Source organism: Neovison vison, chromosome 13 (assembly GCF_020171115.1).
Source record: "Neovison vison isolate M4711 chromosome 13, ASM_NN_V1, whole genome shotgun sequence".
NCBI lineage: Eukaryota > Metazoa > Chordata > Mammalia > Carnivora > Mustelidae > Neogale > Neogale vison.
The window spans coordinates 8,792,599-8,815,907 of NC_058103.1; the positions used below are offsets into that span (position 1 = coordinate 8,792,599).

Genomic DNA, 23,309 nt, shown 5'->3' on the forward strand with positions numbered 1-23,309 from the left:
TCACCCATTTAAACTATCTATTTCACTGGATTTTAGTATTTCACAGAGTTGTTGTAACCATCACACGATCAACTTTAGAACCTTCCCATCGCCCCCCGAAAGAGGCTGTGCACCCTTTAGTTGTAACCTCCCATGGCTCTTCAACACCCCACCCCCCCAGCACTAAATAACTTCTAATCTATTTGGCCTCGTGGATTGTGTATTCTGGGTGTTTATGGACTCACATAATATATGGTCTTTTGTGACTGGCTCCTTTAATATGGCATGACGTTTTCAAGGTTCATCCAAGTATAATTCCTTTTATTTCTTTTACTGACAAATTATATTCCATTTTATGGATGTGCTGTATCTTATTATCCACTAATGAGTTGATGGGACTTTACATTCGTTACTCTCTCTCTTTAGCAGCATTTTCTTTTGGTAACAAAAAGAATTTACCATCTTTTGAGCACATTCCCTGTTACCCTGTGAATAGAAGATAAAAATTCTTTTTTTTTTTTCTCTTCAAAGTATAGAAAATACTTTGCACCATCTTAACCTTTATCAGATTTTTAAAATTTGATTCTCCTAGCATTTCATAATTTTTTTTTTTTTAAAGTAGGGTACTATCAGTCATACCAACATTAGCAGAGAGGTACAGATTATTAATGCATAGCTGGTGCTTGGTCATTTTTACCTCCAGGATTATATTCAGTGGAAGCATATGGATTTTTGTTTTGAGTTGTGAAAGTCTGTGAACTAATGTCTGGTTATCATTTTGTTTTATTGTCACCTTGTTGTTGATGTAGGTTTGGTAGATGGAGTGATTCTCCCTACAGAAACACGACTGCCCAGTTCAACCCGCCCACACTGGTTGGAGCCTACTATTTATTCCTCTGAGGAAGATGGCCTCAGTAGAACTTCTACAGATGGCGTTGCGGGAGACACTTTGAATATGCTTTCTGTTGCAGTTAAAATACTATCTGATAAGTCAGAGTCCAATACAAAGGTTTGTGTTTTGTACTTTTATACCATTAAAGACTTGCCGTTCATTTGATTACTAGCTAAAAGTGTCTGCATGAAAGACAACATACTTATTAGAAAAACTTTTTAAGTTTGAATAAGAGGATTATGTAGGTGATCAGTGTAACTTTTTTATAGGAATTTCTCACTGCCGTGGGGCTGAAAGGAGCCACGCTGCAGCACAGGATGCTTCCTTCTGGGCTCAGCTGGCATGAGCAGGTACGAGTTGTTACGCGCGTACCGGTGTGCTCTTTACTTGATGCTGACATGTAATACACACTGCAGAGGTGCAAATCCCAGATGATCGGTGTGCACTGAATTATCACGGAAGTAAATACTCCATATAACCTCCTCTTAGGTTAGGAAATAGAACATTATCACCACTCCAGAGTGAAACTGATTTTTTAACTTCAAGTTTTGACCCTAAACAACTCGAAGGCAGACCTATCTTTTAAGTCATTTAAGGAAGGGAAGAGAATCTCTGTCCCAGACCCTGTAGAGCACCTAGCATCGGGGAGCGACCAATGATGTGTTGACTTGTCCTCACTCCTTAAGGGTCATAACTTCACAATTACTCCCTAGGTCAATAACATGCTTTGAGGCATTTATAAGGATTTCTGTAATTAATTTACAGTGTTTTTTTTTTTTTTTAAAAGATTTTATTTATTTGAGAGAGAGAGACAGTGAGAGAGAGCATGAGCGAGGAGAAGGTCAGAGAGCGAAGCAGACTCCCCATGGAGCTGGGAGCCCGATGTGGGACTCGATCCCGGGACTCCAGGATCACGCCCTGAGCCGAAGGCAGTCGTCCAACCAACTGAGCCACCCAGGCGTCCCTACAGTGTTTGATTAATGAAATACATTTGGCTCTTTTCTATTAAGAATGAAAATTAATGCACTGTGATTATTGTTCATTTTCCTTAGAAAGAGGAACTTTTTCTTTGTGCTAGAAAATACTAAAATATTTTTATACCTGCAGGTTTTCAGAGTGCTTTCATAAAAGTACTTAGAAACCTGAGGAGATCTAGATCTCTGTAGCAGGGGTAGAGAGATAGTTGGTGTGAACACTGAACTCAGTTGTAAGGAGGAGATTTAGTCTAACCTCATTTAGATAGAAATACGGGAGAGTAGATGTTGGTTAAGACAGTCTGGTTTTCAGACTGAACTAGGTATAATTTAAGGAAAAAAAGCTTTTCCCAGAAGTGGGTTACATAGAAAACCAGATGGAGTGTAAGCAATCTTCAGCAAAGTTTTATTTATTTATTTTTTTTCAGGAATTGTCCCAAGCAAAATAATGTGCAAGCATATTATACATACTTTAGTTTGTATAATGATTTTGTTATGAATTGTATCTTTTTTTTTTTTAAAGATTTTATTTATTTACTTGACAGACAGAGATCACAAGTAGGCAGAGAGGCAGAGAGAGAGGAGGAAGCAGGCTCCCTGCTGAGCAGAGAGCCCGATGTGGGGCTCAATCCCAGGACCCTGGGATCATGACCTGAGCCGAAAGCAGAGGCTTTAACCCACTGAGCCACCCAGGCGCCCCATGAATTGTATCTTTGACAAGATAATAGTTTTCTCAAGACTTTGTAGCATGGCAGTTGTCAGATGGGACTTGCTCTTCATTTCAAACTCAGGAGTGGTTTTGCAAATACTTTTTAAAATGAATTGCTTCAAAATGATGATTTTTTTCCTTTTAGCATTGAATTCCGCCCCCCACCCCCAAATGGTTGCTTTTACTGTGAGATATTTTACATTGGTATTAAGGCTATCCTATCAAACCTTTTTTCCCTTCTAAAGCAGGGCATTTTATATTTTTGTTTTTGTAGATTTTATACTTCTTGAACATTGCTGATGAACCTGTTCTGGGATATAATCCTCCAACTTCGTTTACAACTTTCCATGTGCATCTCTGGAGCTGTGCCCTTGATTATAGGTCAGTTCGCAAATGGAACAAAGTAAAGCTTTATTCAAAATATGTGCCAAGTTTTGAAAAAAATATGTAATTCAGATTGTAGAATTAAGGTTCAAAATGTTCTTTTAAGGGAATTTCTGTTGTTGCAGCAAACTGATGTTATTTGTTTCTTTTTGGTATTAGACCTCTTCACTTGCCGATCCGATCTCTTCTCACTGTGGAAACCTTCAGCGTTTCGAGTAGTGTTGCCTTGGACAAATCCTCGTCTACTCTCAGGTGCCTGGGTAAACTTGACTGTCTCCCAAATGCAGCTCTTCCAAACATGCTGTCTGGTGTTGAGCTAACTTCCTTGACTGACACCCCAACCTTTTGTAAAAATCAGCATTCTTTTGCTCATAGTCATGTCCCTTTATCCAGGTTTTCAATTTCAAATGATTCATCCTATCTCTTCTGTTTATCACTGTTTTTTATTTTTAGAGATGAAATGGATTCTTGAGATGGTTTACTTTTAAAAACAAATCCAAACTTCCTACACTACTTGATAGCACTTTATTTTCACAATTTAGATCTTCTGAATGTGGGTACTATTAAAAAATGCTGAAAATGTAAAATTAATTGGAGCAGATGATTCGGTCTCTCTGTTTTTTGGATCCTTTTGGATTTTATTTTTGTGAGTGGTGTGAAGTATATATGTAATTTTTTTTAAATTTATTTTTTCAGTGTTCTGAGATTTCATTGTTTATGCACCACCCCAGTGCTCTGTGCAATCCGTGCCCTCCTTACTACCCACCACCAGCTCACCCAGCCTCCCACCCCCCTCCCCTCCAAAACCCTTGGTTTGTTTCTCAGAGTCCACAGTCTCTCATGGTTCGTCTCCCCTCCAGTTTGATTCAGTCTCATTCTTTACACCATTTAAATACTCTCAGCACTCAGAAATAATGAGTTTTAAAGAAATGTTAGACGCCACTTTTAAGAAACTACATGGGACTTTGATTAACTTGTATATCAGAAGAATGATACAACAAAGTATGTCATGATCACGCATTGTGTATTCAGAGTTAATTTTTTGGATGTTTTTAATATTCTTTCCGCAGAATAATCTTGGATGAAGCTGCTTTGCATTTGTCTGACAAGTGTAATACTGTTACTATAAATCTGAATAGAGGTAAGAGTTGAAAACATTTGAGATAGATAAATGTTCTTTAGTTTTCATATGTGAATATTTTAGAGCATTTGAACTCTGGAATAATGCTGTTGAACTAAGGATCTTATTAAATATATCTGTTGAAGTTGTACTGTCCTTAGAATATCAGTTAAGTTGATCAGATTACATGTACTGTATTTAATGGAAGATTTGTTTTGTTCCTAAGTAAAATAAAGGGAATTATAGGACTTTTAAGGATGAAACTATATTTCCATTGAATTCTAAATATTTGTACCACTAATTGCGATGAATTTTCAAGAGATGCTTTTTTTTTTAAAGATGCTAGTTTTATTACGTTTTGGTTGGATACCCATTTTTTGAAGGCTTTACTCAGCTATTTTGTTAACTTAAAAATTTTAGATTATGTTCGTGTGATGGATATGGGGCTTTTGGAATTAACCATAACTGCAGTGAAATCTGATTCCGATGGAGAACAAGTAAGTTATTAAAATAAATGGAAATTTTTACTTCTATTTTTTTTATAGGAGAGACTAAAGAATTGAATTTACTGTAAAATTACTTTGGTCGGGGCGCCTGGGTGGCTTAGTTGGTTAAGTGTCTGCCTTCAGCTCAGGTCATGATCCCAGGGTCCTGGGAGAGAGTCCCACATGAGGCTCCCTGCTTTGCAGGAAGCCTGCTTCTCCCTCTGCCTCTCTCTCCATCTCTCATGAGTAAATAAATAAAATCTTAAAAAAAAACATATATATATAAAATTATTTTGGTCAAAAATAAAATATTTTCAAGTTAGGATATAGTTATAAATACACATTTCCTGTGGCAAGAAAATTCTATTTTATGAATGTAAGCCTGGGCAAAAGAAGAACTTTCTACTCTTGTTTAAAAAAACCTGTTCATTTCTTTTATGTCTGTCCAGACTGAGCCGCGCTTCGAGCTCCACTGTTCCAGTGACGTTGTGCATATCCGAACGTGCTCGGACTCCTGTGCCGCACTCATGAACCTCATTCAGTACATTGCAAGCTACGGGGACTTCCATGCGGCCGATAAGGTGGAGATGAAGCCTGGAGCCCCTCAGAGAAAGATGAAGGTACAGCCCGCAACATGACTCATTAGAACTAACTCACCCTGGACACGTTGCAGTCACGTGCGAGGCGTGGATGCATCAGCGAGGTCTTTATGACAGTCCTGAGGTAGAAAGGAAACTGAAAAATCACCCATCTGTTCTTTCCCTTCAGAGTGAGGGGCCTGGAACGATGACTCCATAGGCCTTTTTGGAAAACCATTCTACCGTTTGGTATTCCTTGTTTTAGAACATTAGTCTTCTCAGCCAACAGAATCCTATCTTCCAGACTTGAATTATTTTCATCTCCCCTCCAGGAAGAAGGAAGAGCGGTAGCGCGCAGGCGCTTGTTCTGTGCCAGTCGTATGTAAAACTGCTCGTGAGAGGACAGGCCCAAGGGCTAGTATTATTACCGGACATTTACGTAATCTTTTGCTGGTTACATACGGTTCTGTTCAGTTTTCAGTATATTTTCTCGTTTGTGATTTCCTTGAATTCAGTGTGATAAAGGTTGAAGATTATCATCTCTGTTTCACAGATGAATAAGTTAAAACCCAGAGAATTAGGCCATTTGCCCAAATTAAGTAGCAGAAATAGCAACAAAACTCAGATACTTTGATTTATGGGTCAGGGCTTTCTTCTGTCCCCAAGGATCGCCTCTCTGTCCTCTCTTATGTACAGATTGAACAAAGCCTGGTTGGTTGAGCGTTTTTAACTTTTTGGTGCTTTTTCATTTTCTCATGGCCTGCTCTGTGAACGGGATTCTCAGTCTCGTAGATAGTGGAGCCTCTAGTAAGGGTCTGACTGGCCTTGCATTGTCTTTTGTTCAGATGCTCCTACACTTCGTCCAAGTTCTGCTTGGGGTTTTGACCCCTTGCTCTTGCCGTCTTCTCATTGATAAGAAGGCAGTTCATGACACTCCCTCTCTGCTGTTTATTTTCTTTTTAAAGACATTTCCCAGTTTATTGAAAGTTGTTTTAAATTATCCCTTTCAAATTGGATCTTTCATTTTAGAGTCATACTCCCATTTAAAAAGTCTGGTCTGGATTTAATGAACCCACAGTTCACTAACGAAAATGTTTAAGCACCCGTGCCGGAGTTGAACCCTGTGAGTCCCCACGTGGTAGATTTCCTCCGCTGTTTATGCCCCCTCCTTACCCTTCACTGTCCGGCCGTTCCAAGACATGAGACTCCGCCCTCCAGCGGCTTTGTGTCCATGGGTGAGAGTTGGGGAAGCCCCCAGATTCGAGCACTCTGCAGAAGGAGACTGCTTCCCCCAGGCCTCACTACACTGTGCTTAGCTTCTCTGTCGAAGGTGCACTGTCTCTACCACCCTGGCTCTCTGTGCTGGCTTGGGGATGACGGCACATTCATTTCCGCTTGCCAGTAGTTGTTGGGGTGATGATGAGGCCAACCACTTAGAATGCAGCCGCTGCCCGCAGAAGGTAGAACGACGGCTGTTCCTGTTTCTGGTGTCTTAGTAAAATGCCGTGTGTTTCTAGGGCAACACCATGCTGAGTAGTTTGCTCCTTAGAGCATTTTCCGCTATTTTTAATTAGGTGTTTTGGCTGTAGGTAGATTGCAGCGGCCGCTCTTCCTCACGAGGTCCAGTACTTCCTGAAGCAGACCAGCAGATGTTACGCGATTTGATGAGTGACGCCATGGAGGAGGTTGACCTGCAGCAGGCCGCCGCATCTGCGCAAGCCCAGGCGAACGGTAGGACTGGCTGGCCTTCCTCCCCGGGAGTCCTGGGGCCTCACTTGAGGCTTATGCTATTTGTATGCTTACAAGTTCTGTAGTAAGTCACCCATTAAAGAAAAAACAAGTCTGAGTTTTGGTGGATACTCAGGCTTGAGTTGATCCAGCATCCAGGCCACACACAAACACTGGCCCAGGGTGCTGTGAGGGCCCAGATTAAATGAAAGTCCAAGCTTATCTTTTCTGTTAGCTTCGAGTTTCGTTACACAGATCGGCACTAAGCCAGACTGATGTCCTTACTTAGAATGATTAGGAAATGGGAGAAAGGGCTTCGGCGTGTGTCACGTCCTCATCTACTAGTTGGAAGGGATTGAAATTGTCTCATGAGATGTCAGTGAAAGTGAGAGGAATTGGCTTAATTTTTAAAAGAGTGGCTGGGGTTTAGGTATGTGGAGGGGAGAGAGAAGGTAGTCTTGGCAAGGTCATGAATGTTGACAGAGGCACAGAAGCATGCAGAGAAGCCTTAATTATCTTGCAGCTTAGGCTCCCTTCTGATTGGAAAGAATTGGCCAGAATATTTTTTTTTCTAATTGGATGAATGTAGTCATTTCTGTATGTTCTGGAATCTTAGTTTTTTTAAAAAAAATTATCTCATGGTATTATAAAAGTTTAGGGTTAAATTGTTGATTTTATTCTAATTTAGCATAAATTAGAACTCAGGAAATACAAGAACTTACAGCTTCCTATGTATTACATTGTATTAGCAGCTAACCTACTTATGTGGGAAAGAATGTTTCACGAATATTTACTGAGCAGCTTCAATATTCAGGTGCACTGGGCACTTATAAAGGATGAGTATGTCCAAGGTGCTGCCGCAGAAAAATTTAAAATCGGGCCTGTGAGCCTGTGGAAGCTAAAACATCACTTTATTCATCTTCATGTTCCCAGTCCATATCACAGTGGTTGGAATGACTAATGGAATGGAGAAAGAATTAGTGGATCTACTATGTATTAATAAGGCATAAAAATGTATGTTCACGTTACAGATTTTGGCATGCATGTAGTCTTTTGTGAACCACGCTGACAGCTACCTAAGAGCAGGTGGCCCGTTCGGGTCTCCAGTGCCCCAGAGAGTAGCCTCTTTATTGTAGGGCACCACTCCCAGGCCAAAGACCCTCTTAGCCATTGTTTCTCCCACCCGTCTCTCTCTAAGCAGAGATTTCCTATAGTTTTAGGGGAGGCACTGCCAGATGTAACCGGTTGTTCCGGAAGTTTACAGATCCCCACTCACAGTGTGCAATTCTGGCTTAAACAAAACTCCAGTCCACACTAACAAGCTGCTGCCCATTTCAGAGCTTCTCTAATGTGAAATAACTAGGAGGAGCCTCACTGTGACTTTATGAGACCATCATTCACTGTTCTCTTTGAGAACCTCAAACTTACTGTCAGTCTTTTTATTAGCAATGGGAAGGTTATTGTAAGAAATAAATGAGGTATTACAGGTGAAAACATTTCAACGTAGTGTGTATCTCACACGTGGTTAAAATGTGTACTGAGCGTTACTGTTCAAAATGTACCAAAATTGAGTGTTGTATTCTTTTTTACCTAGGTGTTTTGGATGAAAAATCTCAAACTCAGGAGCCATGTTGTTCAGACCTCTTCCTGTTTCCAGATGAGAGTGGGAACGTGTCGCAGGAGCCTGGCCCCCCTTACACCTCCTTCACACACCACTCGGTTAGTGATGCCATGGCACGTGTGCCCACGGAGAATGACGACTTTTGCATCATTTTTGCACCAAGAGCAAACGTTCAGGTAATAAATGGATGCTATAATTGAGGCCTTAAGGTAGTGTTACAAGTTGAAATGACCAAAGGGTACTTGAGAAAGAGTTTCAGATTTTTTTTATAACTCTTGGCAGTTCACAGCGACTTCATTCTGTGATTTATTATTGAGGCTTTGCAAATGTTTGCTATACTGTTTCTGTGACACATCGCTCTAAAACTCAGAGAAGAATGCTCAATATTTGCAAAATTAAAAACGATTTTTTTTTTAAGATTTTATTTAATTCAAGTTAGTTAACATATAGTGTATTATTAGTTTCAGGGCAAAATTTTCTACGTAGATTATCAAACTACAGATGTTGTGCATAGTTAAGATAGCTCCTCAGGGCAAGGGAATGGCAAAAGGAGTGCTATCCAGAGTTGCTAGTCCAAGAACTGGGAAAGGTAAGACATGGTGTGTGAAGGCTGATGGGTGTTTGATAAGTGTAATTGCCATGTGAGAGTCCTGCTTCCATTTAAAAGTATGGCCTGGATGTAATGAACGCACAGCTCACTAGATCAGTTAAGTGCTGGAGCTGACCTTCATGAAATCGCCATTTAGCACATACACATACTAAACTGCTCAGTAGTGACTTGGTGAATGTATTTGTTTTACTGCATCCTGGGAAATTAAAAAAAATAAAAGCAGTCAAACTCAGGATGATTTCATTATTAGGATCATGGTAATTTGGTCCATATGTTGAAGTATGGCAAGTTTGGAATGTAGTCTTGACTTTGAATTAAAGAACAATAAACACACACACCAGACACACACTCACATCCACACACACCTACTAAATCTGTGCCTTTTTATTATCAAATGGTAAAAGCTAGATTGAAGACTATGAAGGACTCCTTGTGGAGTGATTTACATAGAAAGTCCATTTGATGCTGAATAATGTGGAGCATCCAGTGTGATGATTAATATCACCACTTGCCCGTTTCATATATTGATACTGTTGTTAGGAAGAATTCAGAATCAAGAAATCTTGAGATCTGCAGCATAATCGGTGGTTTCTACTGAGACCAGACCATGTGTGTTCCCTGTTTATTTTAGGAGAAGGAGGAAGAGCCAGTTGTAAAAGTGATGGTCGATGATGCAATTGTAATAAGAGAGAATTACTTTAGTCAGCCCGCTAAGAAGACGGACACGAGCAAAGCCCCATTGCACTTTCCTATCCCTGTCGTCCGCTATGTTGTTAAAGAAGTCTCTCTTGTTTGGCATCTTTATGGAGGAAAGGATTTTGGAACAGTCCCTCCTACTTCTCCAGCTAAAAGTTACATGTAAGTTGATTTCTACATAAGTTTTTGTTGTTTGTTTTGTTTGTTTTGATTTGTTTTGCTTTGTTTTTGTTGTTTTTTTTTTTTACAGACCATTATAGTCTTTTTCTAGAAAAAGAATTTGTCATTTTTTTTTAAAGATTTTATTTATTTATTTGACAGACAGAGATCACAGGTAGGCAGAGAAGCAGGCAGAGAGAGAGGAGGAAGCAGGCTCCCTGCTGAGCAGAGAGCCCAGTGCAGGGCTCGATCCTAGGACTCTGGGATCACGACCTGAGCCGAAGGCAGAGGCTTAAACCCACTGAGCCAGCCAGGTGCCCCTAAAAAAGATTTTATTTATTTGAGAGAGAGAGTGAGCACGTGTGAGAGAGCGCACGGTTGGAGTGAGGGGCAGAATGAGAAGCAGACTCCCCCCGCTGGGCAGGGAGTCAGATGATGTGGGGCTTGATCCTGGGACTCTGGGATTGTGACCTGAGCTAAAGACAGATGCTTAACTGACTGAGCCATCCAGGCCCCCTAGGATTTGTCATTTTAAGAATAATTAATAAAGTAGTATTGAAAACTACATTATTTAAATGTTACTCTTTTAATATTGAAACTTTTCATTTGTAAACTTAGTTGCATTGTTTGTATATTTACTAAAATATGGTGACTTAAGTGATTTCTGTTCAGCAAAATTTTGGGGGTACCTACCATGTGTTGGAGCCTGTATTAGAGGCACATTCACTAAAATGAATAAGACCCAGGGCACTTGGGTGGCTCAGTGGGTTGAGTGTCTATCTTCAGCTCAGGTTGTGGTCCCAGGGTCTTGGTATCAAGTCCCACATCGGGCTCCTTGCTCTGTGGGGAGCTTGCTTCTGCCTCTCCTCTGCCCCTCCTTCTCTCCACTCATGCTGTCTCTCATGCTCACTCTCTCTTGCTCTCAAATAAATAAAATCTTAAAAAAAAAACCCCAGACCTTGCCCTGCATTCAGAAGGGCCATTATGGAAGCAGATGAGGGCAGTGAAGTGAAATCTGTGCTTCAGGGGGCAGGGACCAGGTGTGGCCCTGAATGTCTGGCATCCAGCTGTGCCAGGCAAAGGGTTGGTGCTCCTGAAGTGCTTGTTAAATGAGTGTGTTGTTAGGTGGAGCTAGAAGAGGACCAGCCCGCCTAGGTGCAGTGGGAGCGAACTTTCTCGTTAGGGTGGGAGGATCAGAAAAGGTTTCAGGGAATGGTAATCGTTGACACAACAGTGCAGAGACTTTCTAATTAAAAGTGATTTTTTAGGGATGCCTGGGTGGCTCAATCGGTTAAAGCATCTGCCTTTGGCTCAGGTCATGATCCAGGGCCCTGGGGTCAAGTCGTGCATCAGAGTCCCTGCTAAGCGGGGAATCTGCTGCTCCCTCTGCTTCTGCTGCTCCCCCTGCTTCTGCTCTTTCACTCATGCGCTGTCAAAGAAATAAAATCTCAAGGAAAAAAAAAATGATTTTATTTATTTTTTTTTGGTATTGATTGGGATTGTACTCTGACTGTAGGGAGTTTCTGAAGTAATAAGGAACTTCTCAGGAGGTCTCCTTTTTCTGTGTCCTGTTACATGAGCACCAACACCATAGTAAGGTTTTTCTGTAGTTCTGAATATTTAGCAGGCAGATGATTGCCACAGTGGCAGTAATAAAATTCATGTTCTCCGGGCCTCCAAAGCATTAAGATTCGATACAGAGAAGTACCGTCTGTGACCATGTCTTGATAGTTCTGTAATCCTGTTTTCTTTTTTTATCTTGCTGTTTTTCCTGAGGTTACTCATTGCCTTTCTTAAATATTTCCTTTAACAAAAGGTTTTTTTTTTTTTTTTTAATTTTTCCATTTATAGTAGTCCCCACAGTTCACCTTCTCACACTCCCACAAGGCATGGACGTAACATGGTATGTGGGGGAAAAGGAAGAAACCATGACTTTTTAATGGAAATACAGTTAAGCAAGGTAAGATGGCATTTTGAAAAGAAAAAGCCACTGCAGTAGGAGCATTAATGGGGTTCCTTGGTTACTCCCCAGCCTGGTGGTCTTGAGCCATAAGTCCCAGCCTTTTGGATTAGAAAAATGCAGGGGTCTTGTAAAACTTTTGCTTTTTCTTTCTCAAATGTTCCAAGAAGTTTGAGGGGTTTTGTTTTGTTTTTGTTTTCCCAGGCTGTCCCTAGAGGAGTGTGTCTCAGAGTTGAGCAAGCATCAGAATCCCCTCGAGGGCTTGTTAAAACACAAGTTGCTGGGCCCCAGAGTTTCTGAATCAGTATGAGGTGGGGCCCATGAATTTGCATTTTTAATGAGTTCCCAGGTGATTCTGATATTACCTTTCCCAGGACCACACTTGGGGAACAGCTCCCCTGGAGTTAGCTATCTGGGAGGGCTGCTGTTGGTTAGGACCTGTGTCAGGTCCATCAGGAATGTCTAGAGACCAGTATGTCCAGGTCACCAGTGACATCCTGTGCATTCAGTTCTTTCAGCTTGTCTGGGATTGTGCCAGGTGTCATATATTAGGGTACTTAATGGGGGAAATACCGTAGTGATGATTTCATTGTATCCTTGCCCCACTTTGGAACTTGAACCTTATCTCTACTGATTGTTTTTCAAGCAATTTCATAGGTATGCAAGATGATAATTTTGTGTATTATTCTGTATTCTTATAGAGAGTTTTGCTTGAAAAGGGTAGGGATTTTGCCAAGATCAAATAAGAGATGTCAGTTGAACTTATCCTTATGTGGTGGACACACGTAGATGAATAAAGTGAACAAATGAAGGAATGTTCTGTTCTCTGAAAGTGGAATTGGAACCCGAGAATTCCAAGAAAGTGATGGGTGATACTTGCATTTTAAAGGAGAAATCTAATTTAAATAAAGGGTAAAAATTGTTGTGTTTTCCTTCTTTTCTGTGAAGGTGAAGTTTCAGCATGAGGTCTACCCGCCCTGCAAGCCAGAGTGTGACTCTGGCCTCTTAGAGCACCCAGTCTCCCGGCAGGTGTTCATCGTGCAGGATCTTGAAATTCGAGACCGTCTGGCAACATCACAAATGAATAAGTTTTTGTACCTGTACTGCAGTAAAGAAATGCCTCGAAAAGCTCATTCCAACATGGTGAGATTTAAGACCTCATATTTTCTATTGTATGTTCGTTTTGAAAAGTGTGTTTATTGTATCTAACTGCAAAAGATTGAAATGGGGGGAAATTGAAGGTTGTTTTTTCATATTAATATGAAAATATTTTTAAAATATGCTGTTTAAAGATTTATTATTTTTAAAGATTTTATTTACTTCAGACAGAGTGAGTGGGCATGAGCTGGAGGGAGGGGCAGAGGGAGAAGCAGACTTCCCTCTGAGCAGGGAGCCGGATGTGGGATTCGATCCCAGGACTCTGGGATCATGACCTGAACTGAAGGCAGATGGTTAACTGACTGAGCCACCCAGGTGCCCCTTAAAGTTTTATTATTTAAATTACTTTACATGTCGCTTTTAGGGTTCATTTTATAATTGTCAGTGTATTGATACCCGAGGCAAACTGGAGTCCATGGAGATCTACACAGAAGATTTAGTATTGCTGGAAGTGTTCCCGATTTCTAACAGTGTGTGAGTTGTAGTGGAGTAGGAGTGATTGACTCAGGATTGCTAGAAGAAAACGTCCTAGAAGCTGTCTCTGGGGGGTGGCCCTATGAATTCGCTCCAGGGGCCCAGCGGACCCTGAAGCGCGTGTACCACACTGTCGTCGTTTGTGTCTTTCCCACTACAGAGAACCCGTATCCTGAGCTTCGGGGAGCGCGTGACCCAGAAGGGTGTGATTCAGGCCTTTAAACAACAAGGGGGAAAATTCCACTCGCAGTTCTCCTATAACAAATGGGACTTTTCCCCCTTTTGTTTCGTTCTTCTTCTTCTTCTTAATATAGTTGGAGAAAAATGTTGTTCTTCTCTCGTAGTTGACCGTGAAAGCACTGCATGTGCGCCCGGAGTCCGGCCGGTCGCCGCAGGAGTGCTGCTTGCGAGTGTCCCTGATGCCCCTTCGCCTCAATATTGACCAGGTTTGTACTGCAAGTGTTGTGTGTGGAATTCTGCTTCTGTGTCCCAGGTTCAGAAGGAGAGATTTAATTTAGGTGAATTAAAATGTTTATTGTTATTTAACTGTTACGAAAATGGCAAAATTGAAGAATTCTGCTGGTAAAGAACAGGGCAGATTCATCAGGCTTTTGGAATCTGAACTGTTTGGGAGTAAACATGATTAGATGCTCTGCTCCAGTCTCCTCATTGTCCGCATGACCCAGCACTCGGTCCCTGCGTCCCGTTCTCCCGTGCTCCCGGACACACGCTGCGGCAGGTACACAGGTGTTTTCAAAGCGTAGGAAACAACTCCCTGATAGCTGTGATTGAAAGATCCGAGGGTTGGTCTCTTCACCACAGCACCTGGAAGAGAATTCCTTCTGCCCTGGGCAAGATGACAAATTATTTCGTCACGGTCACATTGTCCTTGTGACTGTGAACAGGTCACAAACAACAGATTAGTGGAAAGACCCCGAGAAGTCCACTTTGCAAGCAAGCATTTCCATCAAATTGTCCCGGGTTTTGCCTTAACTCTGCTGTTTAAAAGATAGTTGGTGCCGCTTGGGCAAACTGGGGTTCAGGGAATGTGAGCACTTGATGCTCTTCAGTCCGCTGGGGTCACCTTGGGGTTAACGCCTCAGTTCTCTTTCCCTAGTTGGTGGCTTTGGGCAAGTCACTTCTCCAAGCCTCACTTCCTTTACTGATAAAATCAAAGTAGTAGAGGTAGATACAGAATCATTTTTTAAAAAATAAGGATCAGAAGAGACTAGCGTGAGTTAAATATTTAGCTTGGTGTTAAGGATCAGAAGTATTAACTGATGTTCTTATTAACTGAAGCACGTCACGCCTGGAGCAGAGAAATGGAGTTCGCAAAGTTGTCTGCTTTTGAGACAGCAGAACTCTGTTTGCCGCACATTGATGGGGAAGGAGAGTCTGTGTGGAAGAGCACTGTTGGTTTGCTTACGTGGTGCGGATTCAGTAATGTTGACTTGTTATTGAAATAAGTAACATATTTCAGGAAGAAGGTATTAAAATGATCATCTTGTGAAAATATGGGCAGTTTCTCAGAAAAACTGTCTTGTGAGGCACCGAAGTTCAGCACAGTTTCGCATTAGTATCTGTAGCTTCTGAGCTAGGACGGACTTGCCAGGGGTTCTGTAGATTTATTTTCTCTCCTTAAGAGAATAATTTCTTTGGCTACCCATATTTTGATTTATCCATACATGGGCCTGGGATTGAATAGTTTTACAGTCAAGCATTTATGGGAAATTCGATCTGTGGAAATTAGTGTGAGCAAGAATTTGAGTGGGAGACTTCTTTATGGCAGCCATAGCAAACCCAGGTTTTTCCCCCTTTTTTCTTTTTTTTAAGATTTTATTTATTTGAGAGAGAGAGATCATGAGCAGTGGGGAAGGTAGAGGGAGAACCAGACTCCCTGCTGAACAGGGAGTCTGACGCAGGACTCGATCCCAGGACCGTGGGATCATGATCTGAGCCAAAGGCAGATGCTTAACCCACTGAGCCACCCAAGTCCCTACCTAGTTTTCTTTAATAGACTTTTTTTTTTTTTTAAATACTGAGCTTAATTTCTTCTTAGAACTATAAAGCATTGTGATTTTTGAAATGGGGAGATACTAATCTTTGAGAAAACAGGGAACTCATTCTTTTGGCTGACCTGAAGAGGAGCGGGAAATCGTTCCCCAAGATGAACCCAAGGGGGGCACAGCTGTGCTCGCAGGCCTGTGCCAGTGGGTTCATTGCGCAAACGTCCTTTTGGACTGGCACCTTCTAAGATTGACGAGCTTTGGTTTGAGAGAGCAAATGGTCATCTGAAGAGAAAACCAGATACTTCTGTTCTCCATTTTTTCTTTTGAAAACAAATCAGTTGAAGAACGATAATGCTTTGCATAATGTTTTCCCCCCCAAGCATGTCCCTGACTTTATTTCTTTTAAATAGATCATAGATAGTAAGTATGAAAGCAACATGCTATTTTCTCATGTTTTCAAAAAAGCTGTGTTGCTGTTTAAGTTCAGGGCCATTGTTCCCAAAGCTCAGCATGCCCATAGGACACTAGGCAGAAGGAACAGTTTTCATCTGGGAAAGGGTAAGTAGATGAGGCGGTCATGTAACTAGGCAGTTTAGTTGTGAACTGTGAAGAGGCCACATTTCCTGACTCCCCAGTCTGGTGTCCATTTCATTGTAGCACTGCGTACAAATCTGTGCGGGGAAGATATGCTTGTTAGTCCCAAATGATCTGCCGAATGCCAGCCTTGTCCCAGGTCCTGTACCAGGATGCTGGGGATACAAAGATAAGTGAACATCCCCATCTTCAAAGATCTCTGTATGGGGGTGGAGACTGACATAGAACAGAGGACTTTAACACCCTGAGGTGAGTCCTAGTGGTAAAGATACGCATAGCGGGATGTGCTGCAGCAGAAGGGGTTCCAAAGCCAGGCAGGGAGTTCAGAGGAGTGAGGAGTAATCAGGAAAGGCTTTATGGAGGAGGTGACACTTGCCATGGGTCTTAAGGGAAGTGGTGGAGTTAGTTGCATTAAGATTTGTGTAAAGGCATTGAGGGCCCATTTCAGGTTGTGAGAGGAGATGTGAGGCCATTCTGGGAAGGGAAGTATGTGCTTGGCTGAGGTTTGAGACGGTGATTATGTAGCGGTACCAGTGGGCACATTTGTGACTTCATAGCATCATTGCTTGATTGAGTATGACATTATAATTAATTATTTTAACACTTCTGTCCTGTGATAGAGGATACTGTTAGTATCTTCTTCTTTGAGAGAGAGAGAGCGCATGAGAGGGGTGAAGGTCAGAGAGAGAAGCAGACTCCCCACGGAGCTGGGAGCTCCCCGAGGGACTCCACCCCAGCTCTCCGGGATCTGACCTGAGCTGAAGGCAGTTGCTCAACCAACTGAGCCACCCAGGTGCCCCTGTTAGTATCTTCTTAAAGGTAGAAATAACTACAGCCTAAGTTTGTTAAGAAAACAAAAACAAAAACCACATTTCTTTAAAGTTTTGAGAAGTTGATTCTATGGAGGTATAGTTTGCATGCAGTAAAGTGCCAGATTTTAGGCGTACAGTGTACAGCGTGACAGATAACTGGAGTAACTACTCCACCAGCTGCAGTAGTGTCTTCTGTGTCCTTCAGAGTTCCCTGTGCCCCTTTATGGTCGGCCTCCAGCACCTCCAAGTAACCACTGGTCTTCTGTCCATCACCGTAGGTTAGCTCGTTCCGTCCCACAGCTTAGTGTGAAGGGAAGTGTGTTTGGCTTCCTGAGCCGGGAGCTTCACCTATGTGGAGGCGTGGCTGTTCACCTCTGTTCGGTCCCTTCCTTTTTATTGCTGAGGACGGATGTCCTGGTGTGGCTGTGCCACGGTTCGCGTAGCCATTTATGTGATTTATATTTGGTTGTTTCTTGGTTTGGGCTCTCAGGAATAAAGCTGTTACAAGGTTGTGTACAAGTTGTCTTTGTCTTGGTTATCATAAACAGTTTCCAGGCCATGAGGCAGATGTGTATTGGACCATCGGAAGAAGCTGCCGGTTTTTCCTTATAAGGTGGTTAGACCCTTGGACATCCCTTCCCCCAGGAACTTAAAGGGAGCTGCTGCTCGTTCACACGCTGACCAAACCTGACACTGTCTTTTTAATTTTAACGGTCTTATTTGGTGTTCATTGTGGTTTTCGTTTGCATTTCCCTGAGGACTAATGATGCTGAGCGTCTTTTCACATGCTTACTTGGCGCCTGTGCACCCTTTTGTGAAGTGTTTGTGTCTTGTTGGTTTTAAAATCAGGTGGTTTTATTGAGTTGTAAAGAGTTTAGTGTAAATACCAAAATTAAAACTTCTGAGAGCATATTGAAATGCTGACAGTTAATATCCCCTCTTCTGTTTTGTGCATTTGTAGTGAAAATGTATAAAAGCCACTGTCTCTATGGTCTTCTCTCTCTCTCTCTCTTTTTAAGATTTTATTTATTTATTTTATTTATTTATTTGGCAGAGAGAGAGATCTCAAGTAGGCAGAGCAGGCCGGGGGAGAGGGGCAAGGGGGAGCAGGCTTCCCACCCGAGCAGAGAGCCTGATGTGGGGGCTCGATCCCAGGACCCTGAGATCATGTCCTGAGCTGAAGGCAGAGGCTTAACTCACTGAGCCACTCAGGTGCCCCCCCCCCTCTTTTTTTTAAGAGCATATTTATACCTGGAAATTTTCTCCTGTGTTATTTGAAGGCAGTCATAGAGTGAAAGTATTTATTGTGTTAAAATATCACCATCTAGTGGTCAAAGAATAATATTTTAGGTACTATTACATTTGAAACATCTAATATTTGATATGCATATGTTAAATGTCTGTATATATGCACACATACCTGGGTGATATATAACTTATGTAATGTAACAAAATATACTTCTATAAGTGTGAAGCATAATGTAGCGGGCAGTTCATAAACCCACTGCATTACTGTAGAACCAAAATAGTTTCTGTACTATTGAAACCACGTCCTTGTTCTTCAGTCCCATTCCTCAGTCTCCCATATGCCACATTACCTAGAAAAAATGCCTTTCTGACTTTCATCATTTATACCTCTGGTGAATGTTAGTAGTAGTTGATTAGATCCTTAGGAATTACCAGACTTCGGGTGTGCTACCAAATACGACCCTTTACTTCCCCACCACACTGCATTTTGGTACAGTAGTAATGCTTTATATTAATTGAGAATATTTTTTAAATGGAAGGAAGAATAGGCATTTAATCCCCAGATGGTGAGAGTGAGGTGAGTAAAACGAAGCTGCTAATACCCGGCGAATGTGGCTCGCTCGGACAGCATTAAGACGGGTCCGTGCATTTTCGTTATGATACCATTTCAGAAGAGACCACACTGGGTGATTTTATGGATTTTAATTTTGAGTATTTGTCCGTTGGAGAAAATGTGTTAAGGCAATAGAACGTAGTGGTAAAGGCAGAAATACGGCAGTAAGAACTTGCGAGGTACGTGCCTGTGTCCAGGCTGGCCGGCTGCTGTTCCTCACGGCGGTAACACGCCCACTGCCGCCGGCTCACACGGAGCGCTGGTGTCCAAGAACAAGGACGCCGTATTTCTGAGAAAACCAGTATGTACTTGATTTAGAAATAGCTATGTGGGGAAAAAAAAAAGAAATAGCTATGTGATCTTTAACTTCTGTATCTTAATTTTCACAAATCTAATTTTCTCAGAGTTGTGAGAATTAACAAGGAATTTGTGTGTGTGTGTGTGTGTGAGAGAGAGAGAGAGAGATGGGGAATAGGAACAGTGCCTCACACAGACGAAGAACTCAAAAAAATTATAGTGGTATATGAATGAGTCAAATACTGGACTTTGAGATACTTCATAGTTTCAGAAGTAGATGTCCCCCTCCCAGGCCCCCCGCCCCTGTGCCTGCCCTTTGGTTATAGTTACATCTTTTCATTTTAGGATGCCTTGTTCTTCCTGAAGGATTTCTTCACAAGTCTTTCTACAGAAGTAGAGCTTCTAATGGCTCCAGATCCAGAAGGTATTAAATATGTATAGTTGGAAAAAGTCTATAACACGTACTTGGGTTGATTTTTGATTGTTATGAGGCCTTTTTGAGAGTGTACTTACAGTCTTTATTCTCATTTATATAAATGTGCTTTTATATTTTGCAAATGCTGTTTATGTGAGAGTAATAATTTAAAAGGTAGAAGTCAATTTTCTCTAGCAGTAATGGTGTTTATTAAATGCAGCAAAACAAGTTAAATTCATATGAATTTTAAATGGTTGCTCTAAAGAAGCGTTCCTAATTTTTCCAATGTGCGCATTACCTTTTCAGTTAAAAAGTCTCCTGGAGCTGATGTCACCTGCAGTTTGCCAAGGCACTTAAGCACCTCCAAGGAGCCGAATCTAGTTCTTTCTTTCCCTGGGCCAAAGCAACCTTCCCAAGATGATGGTCCCAACTCCGTGGGAGTGGTTAATGGGGAGGAAGAGAAGGACTTCTCAGCTGAAGAGGCATCATTTAGTGATCAGCCCGTGTTTTTTAGGTAAATCACTTAATTTTGATGACACGTGAAATTATTTTAGTGTTTTGCAGGTTCTTTAATGTGTTTATCCACCACTAATTATGAGGTTACGCCAGCTTTTCTTTGCACTGCTGAACAGTAACTGGTGTCTGTATTTATTCGTGGGCTCCACGTGCACTGCACCCTTGATTACACATGGTAACCCTGGTTCCGGAGTCGTGTCTCTTGATTCTGTAGCAGGAATGTCCTTTTCCTCTTACCTTCTTCCTTCTGTCGCTCTTCCCGGTCACTTTTACTGGCTTATTTGTACCTCCTCAAACATGATGCCCTTTCCTCTTTGCCCTCACACACCTTGGCTTCCCTTCGGTTTCCCTGTGCTTCCCTTCTCCCAAGTGCAGAAGGGCATTTTCTGTCCGGTTTTGCATCTGCCCTTCCCAGTGACTGTTGTGTCTTTCCTGGCCCTTTGCTTGCTCCCTGGCTCATTTGACACTGTCGGGAAAGGCCCGCAGGCTCCCGCTGTCCTGCCCGCCACTCCGCTAGCTGCTTGCACCCTGGAGTTTATCCCCCGTTTCTAGACCTGTTCATCCTTCCCATCTTCCTTCTGTCCCCGCCCTTCATGGGGGGCCTGGAGCCTTGGCTCTTTTGGAAGGAGAAAGAAGAAAGATTGAAGCCATCTGTGTTGTGAGGAGCCGTTAGTTACTTCCCCTCATTTTCTGTACTCTGGCTGACATCAGTCATCCCCAGATTCTGTCTTTTCAAGCTGACTTTAGGTTAGACTTTGGGTATGGCCCTACGTGGGCAGTCTAACTATTTAAAGTGCTTTCATATTTTATATATCTTGTATTCTGTACAAAATAGAGATTTTATATATCTTGTATACTATAGAAAATAGAGAGAAAAAAACAACATTATGAGAATTGGAAGGGTCCTGTAAATGATCTCTGGCAGTTTTAAACATTTCACCAGGAAAGAAGAATCTCTTTAATTACTTCCCACATTGATCTTTAAATTTTTTTTACTATAAAAAAAATTGTGTATCATAAGTAATAATTCAAATTCTTGTTTTATATTAATCACACATGAACTCCTGGTTTGGTTTTTGTGAACACTGGATAACCAGTCCAAAAGAAATTGAATTGTTAACAGTTTTGGCCTGCAGGCAGAGAAATTTGACACTTTTTATTCAGCATGCATAGCCTCACTTAGGTAAATTTTTTTTTTTTAAATTAGACTGTTTAAAATAGCTATGGATTTGTGTTTCTACTCTCACAAGCTCCTAGAAGGCTTAGGGCGGTAGTCAGTGATACAGTCCAGGTTACTCACTTCATGGGCGAGGAACTTTAGTGTCTGGAGAAGTATGTTGCCTTGTGCAAGACCACACAGTTCGTGGCTGAGTCAAGGCCAGAACACAGGTCTTAATCCCAACTCGAGTGCATTTTCTAAGTGATGGCCTGATGTCTGCCAACCATCCCACAATATTTATTGAGCTCTGTGTATGCCACAGTGAGCAAGGTCGAGAAAAATTCCCTGTATAATTGAGCCTACAAGTCATTTACATACGTGATTTGTCATATTATGTGCCATGAAGAAAACAGAGAAAGGAAGAGAACCAAAAGGCCCAGAGAACCAAGTGGAGATACGTATTGATGATGAGGGATGACCTGGGGTCCCAGGTTCTTATAATGATTGATGTTTAAGTACAGCTTTTCCATTCGACTGTACGTTAAATTGGACTTTTCTGGAATGGCTTAGGATATAAATGCAGACATTAATTCTGTAGAAAAATTGTGTTTTAAGTCCAATTTACAGTCCAGCTTTGGGAAGTTAGTTCCTTTTGTTTGATGTATACTATCGGTGTCTAACTATGATTTCATTCTTAAAGAATTCCCAATGGTTGTGTGTCAATATCCTATTTATAAGCATTAATTTCAAGGATGCTCACTAAAATTCACCAACGGGGGGGGGTGCATTTTAAAAATTGACTAAGACGTTTAGGCTCAGAGTTAAGTTCCTTGCCCGTGATTACACATATAGCTGGTAAAAGTGGGATTCGTGGCTGGCTTTTCTGGTGCTCTCTGCGTCATGACGCAGTTGAGATAAATCCCTTACTTCTTCTCTTTTTTACTTCTTGGTAATGATTATATTATTTGGTTTGATCTTGAAGGTTGCCTTTATTATTCTTTATAAATTGAGAATATCTGCCAGAATAAATTTTTCTAAGGTAAACATTTAGTAAACTAGGGGAAGTTTTTTTGTGAGAAAATTTAAATAAAATATATACAGTGTATAAGATGGTTAACATTCGTTTAGTTGTTACATTACCTTAAGAAAAGGTAAAGCCAAAAGACATTGCCCTTTATTTAGGCCTTGAGATAGTCACCTTATTTATTTTATGGTTCGCTTTTATTACCTAGTTGAACTGTTTAATTTATATCTAATTTCAACCACAGGTACTTCTGAATATAAATAACTCCCCTCTTCTTTATCTTCAGAGAATTTAGATTCACATCAGAAGTTCCTATTCGACTTGATTATCATGGCAAACACGTATCAATGGATCAGGTTTGGAAACTTTGTATAAATATATTCTACAAAGTTATCTTCTTTGTTTTTCTAATGGAGTTAATTTTTAAACTTTTTCTGTCATGGTTTATATGTTTGAAGTGTCTTGCAAGATTTTAAAATTTAATTCTGTTTTTAAAGTAAACATTATTTACTTAACCCATGAGTAAAATTCAGTATAAATTGGGTAATATATATTATTGTGTATATATTTTTTTGCTGTAAATATTTCAAGTATTTTAGCTGCATTAATGGATGGATATTACCTTGACTTGTCCAGATGACCACTATTTTAAATGTTTGGTCGCTCAGTTACACATTAATCTGGCTTTTTTGAATTTTAAAGGGTACCCTGGCCGGAATTCTGATTGGTCTGGCCCAGTTAAACTGCTCAGAGCTGAAGCTGAAGAGGCTTTTCTACCGGCATGGGTAGGTCGGTTTTTATCTTAATGAGGTTTTATGGTATGAGTAACTGCAGTTAGTTTACAGCAAACCAGGCATTGACTTTTCTTAGCAAACATAAATCATTATTTTACAGTATTCTGTGCAGAGAGCTCATTTGTAGAGGAGGCTTACTGATAAGGGTCTTTTTTTTAAAATTTATTTTTTATTTTCAGCATAACAGTATTCATTATTTTTGCACCACACCCAGTGCTCTATGCAATCTGTGCCCTCTATAATACCCACCACCTGGTACCCCGACCTCCCCCCCCCCCCCCCCCGCCACTTCAAAACCCTC

The 23,309-nt window shown here is 41.2% G+C and overlaps 1 protein-coding gene across 2 annotated transcripts in view; it reads left to right on the top strand.

Moving 5' to 3' along the window:
• The window catches only part of ATG2B (autophagy related 2B), a 72,690-nt gene that overhangs the window by 42,032 nt on the left and 7,349 nt on the right, over positions 1–23,309 (top strand). For both annotated transcript variants that reach the window (XM_044231710.1, XM_044231711.1), the window contains exons 22-38: positions 789–988; positions 1,141–1,221; positions 2,829–2,935; positions 3,098–3,190; positions 4,009–4,079; positions 4,479–4,555; positions 4,993–5,163; positions 6,711–6,852; positions 8,444–8,646; positions 9,712–9,938; positions 11,787–11,895; positions 12,844–13,038; positions 13,872–13,973; positions 19,446–19,524; positions 19,822–20,029; positions 22,501–22,570; positions 22,917–22,999. In XM_044231710.1, coding sequence (XP_044087645.1) covers positions 789–988; positions 1,141–1,221; positions 2,829–2,935; positions 3,098–3,190; positions 4,009–4,079; positions 4,479–4,555; positions 4,993–5,163; positions 6,711–6,852; positions 8,444–8,646; positions 9,712–9,938; positions 11,787–11,895; positions 12,844–13,038; positions 13,872–13,973; positions 19,446–19,524; positions 19,822–20,029; positions 22,501–22,570; positions 22,917–22,999 — 2,218 coding nt within the window. The remainder of the gene's footprint in view (positions 1–788; positions 989–1,140; positions 1,222–2,828; positions 2,936–3,097; positions 3,191–4,008; positions 4,080–4,478; positions 4,556–4,992; positions 5,164–6,710; positions 6,853–8,443; positions 8,647–9,711; positions 9,939–11,786; positions 11,896–12,843; positions 13,039–13,871; positions 13,974–19,445; positions 19,525–19,821; positions 20,030–22,500; positions 22,571–22,916; positions 23,000–23,309) is intronic.